At 42.1% G+C, this 13,781-nt stretch overlaps 1 protein-coding gene across 9 annotated transcripts in view; it reads right to left on the bottom strand.

The window, feature by feature from the left end:
* NEDD4L (NEDD4 like E3 ubiquitin protein ligase) overlaps positions 1–13,781 on the bottom strand; it is a 302,096-nt gene that overhangs the window by 56,378 nt on the left and 231,937 nt on the right. For all 9 annotated transcript variants that reach the window (XM_070420371.1, XM_070420364.1, XM_070420365.1 and 6 more), the window contains 5 exons: positions 11,665–11,715; positions 9,376–9,437; positions 9,113–9,215; positions 7,341–7,504; positions 1,023–1,155 (listed from right to left, as the gene is read on the bottom strand). In XM_070420371.1, the coding sequence (XP_070276472.1) occupies positions 1,023–1,155; positions 7,341–7,504; positions 9,113–9,215; positions 9,376–9,437; positions 11,665–11,715 (513 nt within the window). The remainder of the gene's footprint in view (positions 1–1,022; positions 1,156–7,340; positions 7,505–9,112; positions 9,216–9,375; positions 9,438–11,664; positions 11,716–13,781) is intronic.

Here is a 13,781-nt window from a genome sequence, read left to right as displayed (position 1 = left end):
CAGAGGTAAATGCTAGGAAGGAGGAATCCCCAACAATAACCATTATCATAACTATAATTAACATTTTCTAAGCATGTAGGAGGCAAATAATCTTCTCAAGAACCACGAGAAAGATATGACTACAACCCTAATTAGCAGGTGAGGAAACTGAGGCACAGAGGGGGACTTGCCCAAGGTAATAGAGCTATGAAGTGGCAGGACCAGGTCTTGAACCAAGGAAGCCAGATTCCATGGGTTGTGCTCTTAACCACTTTATAATACCACCTCTCTGAGCTGTGACTGACCTCTAGCTCTCATTACTAAATGCATGGGTTAAAAAAAAATCTCAGGAATTCATTGATAACTTCCATGGAGTTCCTTTCACTCTAACTTCTCAGGATTCACAATGAAAACAGCATAGATGCTATAATCTGTAATTAAACAATGTTGTAAAGTACCTTTCAGTAAATTTTTTACGGAATCAATTTGGCTTTTCAATTTTTGATCACTGGAGCATTTTGTAAATGATCTTCCTGAGGTAATACCTTTAATGGATTTCTAGTAAGTAAACAGAGCTGTTAAGGCAGCATGGAAGTTATGATAATTGTTCATTTGTTCTTCAATTCATAACTTCCCCCACCCCAGTAATTTACCATAAATATTTCAGGGGCAAATTATAAACAGTGCCATTCACCCAAATTTGTATTTCCTTGGTAATACATCTCTTTTGTGATGTCAAAAGTACTAGTATTCAGTAATAGCTTGTACTTGGTACCCAAACAAGTTATAGGGCTCACTCAATTGCAATTATGGAGTAAAAAAATCTTAAGATCCCCAAAACGCCATTCTTTTGTAATAATATAGATACATGCATTCATCAAACATGGTTTTTATGAGCACTTTCTAAGTTAATATCTCGATGGTTGTCAATTAGCTATGAGACCATTAGACAGCTTTTATGGAGAAAGGAAATCACAGCATAGAATCAAGCTGGGGACACGGAGAGGAGGGGGTGCAGAGTCTGGGGCAGCGGGACGCAGTACCTCTGGGCCCTCTCCGCCCTCGGAGGGCTCGGGCTCCAGGTCCTCGCTGATGTGCCGGCGGGAGCGGAAGCGCCGGTGGGCCGCCTCCTGGTTGATCTGCCGGATGTTGCTGTCCGCCTCGGAGGACACATCCCTGAGGGCAGGGGGTGGAGACAGCAGACCCCATATTGATAAGTGGCCCCTCAACAAGAGTCCAACACTCACCAAGGGTATGGCACCTACTAAAATGACAGTGCACTTATGTTCAACAAGCTGACAATGAGAATTCTTCCACCATATTTTGGGGGCTTTTAGAGTAGAAGTTTAAATGTCAAAATGTTTCTCAGAGAAAACTCACACAGACTCCTTTGATAAGACACCATATTCAGTTGACAAAAATGATGTCACAAGTTAATATTTCAAAATATTTGAAAACATTATTTAAACTAATTGAAATATAGTATTAAACCGGGGCCCTTGTTACAGATTTTCCTAAAACATAGGTTTTAAACATTCAAACAAACAAATACTGCATTCCAATAAAGAGCCTATGGGGCTCCTGAATAGTAAAAAGCTTGCAACTAACATCCTTGTATGCAAATAAATAGGTAACTCTTGAAATGATTTAAGTCCTTCAAATCTTTACACAATTAGTTTTACTGGTAAAGGGGGTAAGATGAAGGTTAGCTTTCATTTAATCCATATTAAAATGAAAATTTATTATGAAAATCTGAATTAAGTTTTACTGTATCTGCACATCCAATACACAAACTTTTGAACTCTAACAGAAATATATCCTGCATATTTTATAGTAATACTAGAGGCCTGGTGCATGATATTCGTGCTGGGGGGGGGGGGGGGCGGGCGGCGCAGGGGTTCCTTCAGCCTGGCCTGCACCCTCTCGCAGTCTGGGACCCCTCGCTTTTTACCATCTGCCTGCTCACTGCTCCTTACCACTCGGCTCACTGCTCCTTAGTGCTGCCACGGGGGCAGGAGAGGCTCCTGCCACTGCCCGGTGCTCTTGCCAGCCTTGAGCGCGGCTTCTGCAGTGCTCCCCCTGTGGGAGCGCACTGACCACCAGGGGGCAGCTCCTGCATTGAGCGTCTGCCCCCTGGTGGTAAGTGCTCATCATAGCGACTGGTCGTTTTGGTGGTTCCGCTGCAATGGTCGCTTAGGCTTTTATTATACAGATTAAAGTATAACTAAACTAAAAACAGGACACTAAATGGAGATACCTTCAGAAAAACGGACAATTATGGCCATAAATAAAATAATTACAATCAAGGGATACCCAAGTATTCTAATAGCATTTCTGAAACCACCAAAACAGAATGATAAAAATAACACTATGTTGCTACAGTCATTTTAATACAGCATTCGTTTCTTAAGCAAACAATGCGTATCGAAAGTATTTATAAGGCATTACAAAGCTCACAAAAAGTAGGTCAGAATGATCAAAATACCTTAATAAAACTGTAAAATATTTCAGTAGTGTCTAAGAAAGCAAAGGAAACTTTACATTGTCCTCTTTCACTTTTTATTGAAGATGAAAGCAATATCACTTTATAATGACTGGCTTTCCTTAAAAATATTTTACAAATAAGACTTTCATTAAAATTTGAAATCTTCACTTGAAATATCAGTCATTATTTATTCAGTCAACAGAGAGACTAATGTTTGCATGCTACATGTGCCAGGCCCTAACACATACTTGAATTGTTACAGGGACTTCTGAGAGGTTGAAAAGAATAAGGTTTTCATTACTCTCTCTGCATTTTGTATCTCTCAGAAGTATATACAAAAGTCCATTATTTTGGAAAAACTGGTGTGTTGTTTTTTTTTAAAAGGGCATTTAAAATCAATTATGCCAATCTTCCATACCCAACATGCTCAAATAATTAGTAATCTGTGTGAACCAGAAACAACTAAATAGCATAAAGAAGCCAGATACCTCCGATTTTGAAATTCCAAACATGGGCTTTTATGGTCTTTTAGTGCCAAAATGAAAATGTTCACACCATGGTATTTAATTAACTGAATGAGAGGGTTTGGAACAGAAGTTGTTGAAACTGACTGGAAGTATAAATGGTCACTAATGGCCAGATAAACATGTAAAATATTCCTAATCTGACAAACTAAAACAGAAAAATGGTTTTACCTGGAGCCAGAAAAAAAATTAAGGAATGGCTATTTCAATTTTCATCAGTCATTAATTTCACATATGTATTCTTCAATTAACTTTCATGGAAAATGTACAAATGAATAAAGACAAGTTCAGTGCCAATTAAGATCAGTGTGCCAGATCATTTACATTCACATACATTAGTAACTATATGACTGCACTACTGCTAAGACAGGGAAAGATATACAAAGTATTTTAGAAAGCTAAAATATGTGCAAATTAGGTGAGTTTAACAAGTTCATCTTCATTTATCATCTTCATGTAATTCCCCACCTTTAAAAAAAACCTGTAGTTTTTACAGCAAAAAGTCTATAGTTTATGTTAAAATAGGAAAAGGACAAACTTAAAATTAGGGGTGTTTTAAAAGCCACCATCAAACTTGAGGGGGCTGGGGTGTCTTCTCTGGTCACCTTCTGTTCTAAAGTATGCATCTAGACCTAAACCTGTCCTAGACAGTTCAGGAAACCATGTGCCTATGATCACTTTCAGAAGTGACTCAACTGTAGTCAGTCATTCAGTTAAAGGCACTGGCTGAGCTCCAACTTTGTGCCAGGTGCAAAGGATAGATCTGCTCCAACAGGGAATTAGAATATTCTGTGCTCCGAGCCAGGACTAGGGAAGCCCAAGGTTTTTGCAGGGACGCCTGCCTAAAGGGGTCTGGCTCCCCAGAGGAAGGTGCATTAGGCTGGCGGTAGCCGGGGAAGGGCATGTTCTAGTTTTTTCCCTCTTTTTGGAGGGTGGGGGAGAGAAGTAGCACAGCCATGGAGCCAAAAAGAAGATGAAGTAATGAGGAAGCAGCTTGCATGATTGGGCCACTTGGGTGCACTGCACGTTTATGACTGCGGTGGCGAGTCTGGAGGAGACAGGGTGGAAACAGACCTTGTAAAAAACAGTCTGAGGGCACCGATATTTTTTCAGGGTGAACAATTTTTAGAGGGTTTGAAGTTTGGGGCACACGGTAAGAAATGAGAATCACCAGGAGTGTCACAATTCTCGATTAGCACATGGTAATCGGTAATCACTATGTGATTTTCTCAGTTACAGCCTATTAATACAGACTTCTCAGTATCAATTTTCCTCCAAAGAGTACTAGAGTATTCTGTGAAAACTGACTTCTGAAAACAATTATTTCTGAATTAAAACAATCCCTTAATTCTGGAAGGCTTGAGGGCTTCAGGCCAAGCTAAATAAAGTTAAGGAGAAAGAACCCCGAGTTCTCAAATAGCACAGATGGGATCAAAAGGTCACTGTGGAAACCCACTCTCCTTATCTAACTCTTCTTGGCTTTCTAGACGTCACCTGGAAAGGAGCCGTTCCACGAGCTCCACCCGGAGTCCTGCTGTGTCCTTCCTGGCTCCACCTCTCGTTGGAGCTCAGCTGCCTTAGGGATGGGGATGGTCATGTCACTGACTTCTCCCTAAACTACATGTGGACCTGTACTTGGATGAAGAACTGCATCTTCCCATGTTGCTTCTGGGCTCCTGCTTTGCCAGCATTACACAAGCTACATCTTCTGTTTTGGTTGAATTCTTTGGTACATAGACACCAAAGATGGTATGTTTAGAAAACCACATAAAGTGTTTTCTCAGTGATTCCCTCATTAGTTTCACAACTCTGGGAGGAAGCTAAAGTTGCAATTATCACCATTTATCCTCCAAATATAGATTTCAGTTTACTAGTACATGGTAATTATTAATAAAGGTGAAAAATTTCCATAGATGTATTGGCCATAAGTATTTCTTCCTTTGTGAGTTGCTAGTGGTCACTTTCCTACAGAGGTCACATGACATACTGGTCCCAACAGAGTGCTATGTTTTAAGATACTTTCTTACGATGTTTAGCAAAGGCAGGTTATGGTGTTTTGCTTAGGGTTATCACTACCAAGATTCTTCTGATCACTACATATTACCAAGTCCAAGGTGAGTCCATTTTTAAAAAAAACTACAAATAGCTAGCGCAATCAAATGACTTACAACAGTTTTAACAGCTATGGCCATTAACCAGAGGAAAATAGTAAAATATTTAATATAAAAGATCACTGAATCATTTCCATGGGAAAAAAATTACAATAAAAAAGAGTTTAGCATCACCCCAATGTTCTGATATTTCTGTTGTCCTGGGGGGCAATGAGCTATGTCCACGCTAGGCAGTCCAAAGCTGACCAAGGACAGCTGATATTCACAAGAACCCATCTGGAGGCGTAGGAAGGCCTGGCTATTTGTTGCTGAAGATTCTGAAAACTCTAGTTCTAAATCAACAAAACCCAGACCAAACTTCTTGGCTACCTTCCCCACCCAGGATATCTTCGAAATTTCTAAAGATAAGAGTTATCAACACCACCATCCATCCATCATACTGCTAATACCCCTTGTTTCAAAATATCATCAGCAAATTTCCTTCAGAGTCTGGGTTAAGGAGAAAATTATCTCACCTGATATACTTGGCCTTTGGTACCTGTTGCAATTATATAACTCATTGATAATTACCTCCTTATCTTGGCTGCTAGCGAACTCATGATTGCTAGAATAATTTTTTCTTTTCCTTCAATACTTTTTTTTTTTTACCTTTTATTGCATATTAACAATTTTAGATCTTGAGGTATACTGTGATTTAAAAACAAGCTAAGTGAAATAAGCCAGTCAGAGAAAGACAAGTATCACATGATCTCACTCATATGTGGAATCTAAAGAACAAAATAAACCCAGAGACATAGAAGCATAAAACAGACGGATGTATTTCAGAGGGAAGGTGGGGGTGAGTGGGAAGAGATTAACCAAAGAACTTATATGCATACCCCATGGACACAGACAATAGTGTGGTGAAGGCCTGGGGTTGCGGGGGAGGGAGGTGTGGGGTAGAAAGGGTCAATGGGGGGGAAAAAGGGACATCTGTAATACTCTCAACAATAAAAATAAATTAAGAAATAGGTAAATAGAAACAAGCTACTTCAAATCCTTTTTTATAGTAGCTGAGGTTTAACTAGTGTTTATTTGGTATCATCAAACCAAAAATTGCCAAGTAAACAAAACAGTAATCAGTGCACTGCCTCCATGAGGTTGGGGAGGGATCAGAATAAGCAGTAATTACTATTTCTGAGTTCGCAACAATCCCATGTGTTCCTAATTATATCAAAGGGATGATATAGAAATTTCTCAAAAAGGGAAAACAAAAAATTTTAAGAGGGTTTCTAAATCAAGTAATTAAAGGGAATAAAAATCCCAAATCTTAAGGGGGAAAAGAACACTTAAGGCCAATTTGCTTGTTGTTTTCCATTCTGGGTTAGTGAGAAGAGGAAGCTGAAGAAGAGGGAAATGATATCACCAAAGAAAAGACAAATCTAAAAAATGTAACCTCTGCTTTGTATTTCACGAATCTATATAAAGAAGACAGACAGCCCTGGCCCGGTAGCTCAGTTGGTTAGAGCACTGTCCCAATACACCAAGGTTGTGGGTTTGATCCCTGGTCAGGGCACATAAAAAAATCAACTAATGAATGCATACAGAAGTGGAGCCAACAAATCAGTATTGCTCTCTCTCCCCCTTCCTCTCTCTAAAAATCAATAAATAATTAAAAAAAAAAGACAAAATCAATCCTATATTAATGCAAATCGACCAAATGGCAGAACAACCTTTCACTATAATACACACTGACCACCAGGGGGCAGATGCTTAACGCAGGAGCTGCTTCTTGGTGGTTAGTGCGCTCCCACAGGGGGAACGCCGCTCAGCCAGAAGCCAGGCTCACAGCTGGTGAGCGCAGTGGCAGTGGCAGGAGCCTCTCCTGCTCTGCAGCAGTGTTAAGGATGTCCGACTGCGGCTTAGGCCCGCTCCACGGACATCCCCCGAGGGCTCCTGGACTGCGAGAGGGCACAAGCTGGGCTGAGGGAGCCCCCTCCCCCAAGTGCACGAATTTCATGCACTGGGCCTCTAGTTCATGAAATAGCAGAATGCGATCAAAGGCAAGGGCTTCCTCATCATATGCAAAGTCTGACAGGCTGCCATGCTCTTTAACTCAATGAAGGGGAACCCTGAGGTACCATACCACCACGTACTTTTACAGACATGAGATATATTTCCCAGACCCGGCTCAAAGAGCTGCCACGTTTGGCCCTACCTGCAGACGATGACGTGTGTTCCTAACCATCCTACAGTACTCACATCAGTGTCGGTCGGTGCCACTGAGTGGATCGGTTGTTGTGGTTGACGTAGTAGGTCCGACCTAAATTGTCCACTTTCTCTTCCCAGCCAGGGGGCAGAGGAGGAGGAAGCTCCTCCTGGTGCTGAGAAGCGGAGTCATTTGAGTCCACGACTTCCCACCCGTGCTGTGGAGTAAGATCACAGGGAAGGTCATGAGCCTGGATCTTCAGGCGAGGAAAAGACACTCACAGTGCCCCGTGTCCTTGCTCTGCTGCTCTCTGGCTCCTGCAGTGGCTTCATGTGCCATATTTGAAGAAATTCCCCAAAAGGGGCAAAAACCCCCCAATTCCAGGAGAGTAGTATTAAAATATTTTGAGCAATAGTCAACTAAGTGTGGCCATTTTGCCTTAAGATGACTACTAGAAGGAGCCACAGAGAGTTGGTAATGTACTGTCTGCTGTATTCCTAAGTCACATTCTACTCCTTCCACATTGAATATTCGTTATTTTGACCCAAAGGCCTCCAAGGCTGTACAAAGCCAGGGCACCGACGCGGGTCTTGTTACACCTGCCATCTTTTCAACACCTCCCAAAGGCAAAGGGGAGCTGGGAGATAAGCTGTACTGCGTGTGTTCTAACAAAAATTGCAGCTCCAGTGACCAGGAGGGAAGTTGGCCCTGAAGCTGGCTTTGGGGGTGAAGCTCACACTCCCCACCCAGTACAATCCCGGGAGCCAGAGATGTCTGAATGCTGTGCATTCTACTTACACCCCCTACTCGCTGGGGCCACATAAACAGGCTTCATGGTACCAGTTACATTTTTGCAACACATATTTTAGGCATTAAGTATTCCTTCCTAACATCCCCCAGTAAAGTCACTGGAAAATGAAGTAATTCACAGGTTACTACGGTTGGGAGGTTAGAAGAGTGTAAAAAAAATTCCTTGGATTTGTGATAAGAATCTGTTGATGTGCTTGTGAAATCTTAACATTCATGACTACCTCCCACTTCACTCCTCCTCACAGATGAAAGTTCACAGATGAAATACTGCCTGGAAATCCGACCTCTGGGTCTGAGGGAGGCTCAGTTGACTTGCCCACATAGTCACATATCACATATATGCAACAGCTGCAAACAGATGTGTAAAACAAGCCATAGAGAGGCCTTGTTTAGTGGACATTTTCAGGACGAGATGAGACTCTAACAAAACAGCACTATCTGAAGGACGTGCTGAGAAGGTACAATAGAACCCACGGATTAGGTATGTGACTAGCAAGTTAAAAGGCAGCGAGGCCAGGAGGGAAAGAAAGAAAATTCCCCTGACAGCTCATTCCAAAATGGCATTTCTAGAGGAAAGCTTGCCTAATTCACACTGTCACCTGTGGGCCAAACGAGTGAGAGACCTGGCAAAGATTTTCTAAAGCACTTGATCCACTTTGAAGCAATCCCACTTGCTAAATGGAATTTACAAAGAGCCGAGAGTCCAAAGTAATAACAGAACTAAATATGTGAGGAGAATTCACATAGGGGTGGGCTATTAATAAAATATGAGTTTAGCATTTTATAAAGAGAAATTTTTTCAATTATTAGTGCTGTAATGTAAGATGAAAAGTTCGTCTTTTTTACTAAAAACAAACACACTGGTAGATGATCAAAGACAGATTCCTGGGCACTTTTAATTTTTTTCATACTTAAAAGCTTTATAAACTTTTATTTCTTTAAATAATAAAATCTTACGATGAAATAGTCATATGATCTTAGGCAAGGAAGAGAGACCAAGGCCTGATGCTCTTACCTCCATGTCTTCCCTCTGCTCACTGTTTTCTTCATCTTGGCCTCCGTTTTTTGGCATATAGGCCATTTTCAATCGCAAGAATCCCTTAACTCGAGATTTATGACTGTGTGATAGAAGAACATTGGTTATAAAGGATATGGCTTGGTTATATCTTTCATATTTATGATGGCTTTTAAAAAAGGTAAAACAGGAAAAGTTGCTAAATCTTCCTCAGAGAAAACCAATAACCAAGGCATAATAGACCCCTGGCCCTGAGGCCTCACCTTCTTGGTCTGAGGAGAAAGTCCTTAAACGTGTAGGGTCGCTCCATGGTTGGGTCTTCTGTCTGCGGGAAGAAAAAGTAAGTTTCAATACCCCTGAGATATTGTATTGTTAGGTACACCAGACTGGATTACAGAGAGTACATTTTCATTTTAGAATGTGGGAACAGCAAAGACAGAGTCGGTTCCTCAACCAGTTACTTGGACGATTATTTAACATTTTATAGGTCCCAGACTTTAGTCACTCAAGATCCACTAGATGTCACTATCAACATCCGTTTTTAGGAGCCAACCCGGTCTTAGACAAATGACAAAATGATAGTGGTCAATGCCAAGCATAATTCCTAACTGCAGGGTGGAGGCCTCAATCTCACATACTGGTTAACGTCAGAGAACCAGTCAATGGTCATCCAAGAAACCTAAAGATGGAGTTAACAGGAAAGTATGCAAGATCTAATCTGTGAAGAGAATAATTTTACTTTAACATTGTCATCAGCCTAGACAAATGAAAGGTTATCTCCTCCACAGAGATCGTCCTAGGTGGCACCATCAATCTACCTTTTGCTGCTGCTTATTTCATGAAGATATGAATGCAATTGTAACATTTATTGATTTTTCAAAGAAATCAAAAGATCGTGCTTAATCAAAGCAAGCAGGAAATTAGAAAAATAAATGTTACTATTTCATTAAATAGTAAAATCTCAAAAACCTAGGCTCTTTAATGAAACACAATTTAGAATATTTACTTCTGTAACAAAAGAGACCACAATACCATGATTTTTTTTTTTTGTATGAGAGGGGTGTGTGTGTATACATTTATATTTGAAATTAGTGACCTGGTGCACAGATTCGTGCACATTGAAAGGAAATTAATTAGAAGGTGGCCGGTGGGGCGGGTCTGGGCGGGGCGGGACTGGGCAAGAGGGGCGAGACATGCCCTGGAGCCAACCTCCCGCAGGTCCCTCCCCACCTTGGCTCGAAGGGTGTCTGCGCAGTGAGCTGGGTCCCTCCGGCAGGTGGGGTCCCTCTGGCAGTTGGGGTCCCTCGGCCTGGCCTGTGGGGATTGGGCCAAAACCGGCTCTCTGACATCCCTCAAGGGGTCCCGGAGTGCGAGAGGGCACTCTTCAAAGTTGCTGTTGTACAGGGTGTGGAACTCAAATGCAAGTGTGCAATAAACCAGATTCAGGGCCAACAGTGCCCCAGCAACAACATAACCCACGGCTGAAGGTAGAATCACATGGCCCTGTGAGGAATTGGGCTCCCTCTTCTCTAGTTTTGGGGTGCGTCACCCAAGAACCGCTGCTGTCAAGTCACTGTAGCTCGGCAGCTCCTGCGTTTAGCATCTGCCCCCTGGTGGTCAGTGTGCGTCATAGCTACCAGTTGGACAGACACTTAGCATATTGGCCTTTTATATATATAGATAGATGTTATCTATTTGTCATTCCCTGCTTTAAACTGCCGATGGTTTCTTCCTTTGCTTATAATAAACTGAAAATTATTTCTATGCCTTCAAGGTCAAACAGGGTCTGGCTGGTAATTACCTGTAACCTCACTGTGAACCATTTGACTTATCCTCTCCTGGCTGCTATTTCAATCACTCTGTGTTGCCCAAGAGCAAGAGGATGGGTGGAACAATATGGAAAAGCAAAGCTGGAATATGAGGTGATCTATTGCTCACCAAGGCCTCCAGGTCTTGTCCCCACAGTACCTCAGTTATTTGTCAATAGATCTAAGTGTTTTGCTGCTCTTCTGAGCAGAGGGAAATGGTAGCTACACCACACATGCTAACTCCTATTTCTAAAGCTGAGTGACAAGTTCACTCAGAAGCAACAGCATCTTTTGTCTGTGCTGACTGAGAAAGCCATATAGCAAATTCTGGGCACCACCAGCTTGTAGAGATGTAGGCCACAGAAATAGCATGTGCAGTTCTAGACAAAGGGAACACATGTTTCATTAGATACAGAGGATGAATTTGAAAGCAAAAACACCCCAATGACTAGGAGGGGTCTGACAGAGAAAGGGAGCTGTTTTCCATGAATTGACAAAGGAAGACGAAAGAGCAGAAGAGCAAGATGCAGGTGACATTGACTGGCATACTTGGAGACTCAGATACACTTGATTCTTTCCTATCCCCATGAAAAGACCACTTTCTGGGGGGGAAAAAAACTAGGGCTCTTTATTTCAGCCTTCTCCACTGTGTTGAGAAAATATTACTCTGAAAATATATCCAGCTGAAAACAATGAGAAGTCACTGATCACAACAGGCAATAGAAAGCAGATAACCATCCTCACCGGGAGATGATTAAGGGGCACGTCCACCTGTCCCAGGAAGTCGTCTCGTGTCTGTTGAGAAGAGAGCAGAGAGTTAATGTTCTCATTGATTTCAGAGTGTCAGCATTCTTAAAACATTTCTTTACAGACAGAGACAAAGGTCCAGGGCCTGACACTACGGTGCCACGGGGATGGGTCAAGGCAGATGGCCCAGATAGCTGTCATCTGGGAGACAGGTGAGCCCAGGCCCCATACACCTGACCTTTAGATGTCCGAGGCTTTATGGGATGTCCACTACCCAAGTCTCAGCAAACTGTTCTCTCAACCTCGACTGTGGAGAGCTACCATCCCAGTATCTTACTGGTGGACTGCCTTGCTTTCCCTGCCTGGCACTGAGATATGGGACCGAAGATTACTAGGTTAAGAGCCTGGACTCAAACCAGCCTACCTAGATAGGAGCCTGGAGCAGGTCACAGGTCTTTCTGGTCACCAGGCTCCCCAATAATGAAGTAGGCGTATTAATACTAGTAGTGCCTATATTCTCTGGTTGCTGTGAGGACAAGGTGTGGTCTTGGCAGGGCCTGCTTCGATGTTGTGGCCCGACATGGCAGGTGCCTCTTCTGGTGTCTGAACAAAGCTGAGACATTTGATCAGTTTAGAACAGGTGATAGGTCATCTATTGGACCTGAGGAGCATATGATTGTCAAGAAAGTGTCACTCAGGTTGATCGAGACTTGGGGGTCATAGCTGGACCAATTTAAAGAGAAGATAGTAAAGACATGTTGGAACATTTTAACAAATACAGGTGTGGCAAAAGGAGGTTGACAGTTGTTCATCTGGAAAATTATAAAATAGTTAATAAATAATAATGCAAGCATAAACTGTGTCTCACATACTTACAACTATAAGCCTACTTTTGCACACCCGGAATTTATTGATCAAGTGCTATAAACTAAAGAGCTCCCTGAGAGCTGAGAGTCTAGGGAAAGAGTGCACAGTCTGGTTATTAATAAATCGTATACATTACTTATCATAAAAAAATGGCCTCATTTCAATCTAGTAAGTACATTGCTTCAGAATCCAAGTTCATGGATTAGTTACTGGTTAAACTGTAGACCCACCATGCTTCTTCCCCTCTCCATCTACTACACAGCACAGATCTTTCTGACTTAAAATAGACTTAGATGAAATTCACTCAGAGAAATTTTCACAGGTGCTTCTTCAGGCTCTGGGAGGCACCTGGGAAGATGTAACTCAGTTCAGGGGTCATGACCTGGCCCATGGGGTGTCTGACAAGTTGTTTGCACTATGTCCTGCTGTTAGAGTGCATGCGTCATAGCCACTGCCCTGGCCCTAGGCACAACCAGACACAAGGACTTCTATAACCCTCTTATAAAAACAGGCAGTGGCACCTACCACATTCAGAAATGCCTAAAACCTGGCAAGCCCTGTCCCACAGCCACCCTGAGGCCAGACCTCTCACTCTGAGTCTGGGCTCTTATTTACACTCTTTACTAGTTTGCCGTGGACTTTTATCATTTATGGAAACCACTTCTCAAATGTACTTGGAAAACGTCTCTTCTTGCATTTAAAAAGCAGCAGCAGGTAAATATAAATGAGAGTTAGTGACATGATTTGCTCCAGGCTTAGGATTTCCTTTTAGGTAATTTAAAAAATGTAATTAACTAGAAAGCTATCTGTCTCCTCTAAACGATGCATGAAGGATAATGGAAAATCAAAGTTACTGCTGGTGTGCAGGAAGCATGAGCTAAGCCCAATCCTTATGATGAGATTCGAATTTGTTTCTTAGCTACATTTGCTATAACCCACCACGGATATACCTCATCTAGCACAAGGCTAGGAGGTGCCAATAAATGCTGTATATATATTTTTAAAATATATTTTTATTGATTTTAGAGAGGACGGGAGAGGGAGAGAGATAAAAAAAACATCAATGATGAGAGAGAATCACTGATTACCTGACTCCTGCACGCTCCCTTCTGGGGATTGAGCCCGAAACCTGGGTATGTGCCCTAACGGGGGATCAAAACATGACCTCCTGGTTCAAAGGTTGACGCTCAACCACTAAACCACAATAGCCGGGCAATACTATAGATCTTAACAAAAGAAGCAGCCTG

Source organism: Myotis yumanensis, unplaced genomic scaffold (genome assembly GCF_028538775.1).
Source record: "Myotis yumanensis isolate MYYU_CA2020_CCGP unplaced genomic scaffold, mMyoYum1.0.hap1 SCAF_7, whole genome shotgun sequence".
NCBI classification, from domain to species: domain Eukaryota; kingdom Metazoa; phylum Chordata; class Mammalia; order Chiroptera; family Vespertilionidae; genus Myotis; species Myotis yumanensis.
This window is presented reverse-complemented; position numbering and strand designations above follow the sequence as displayed.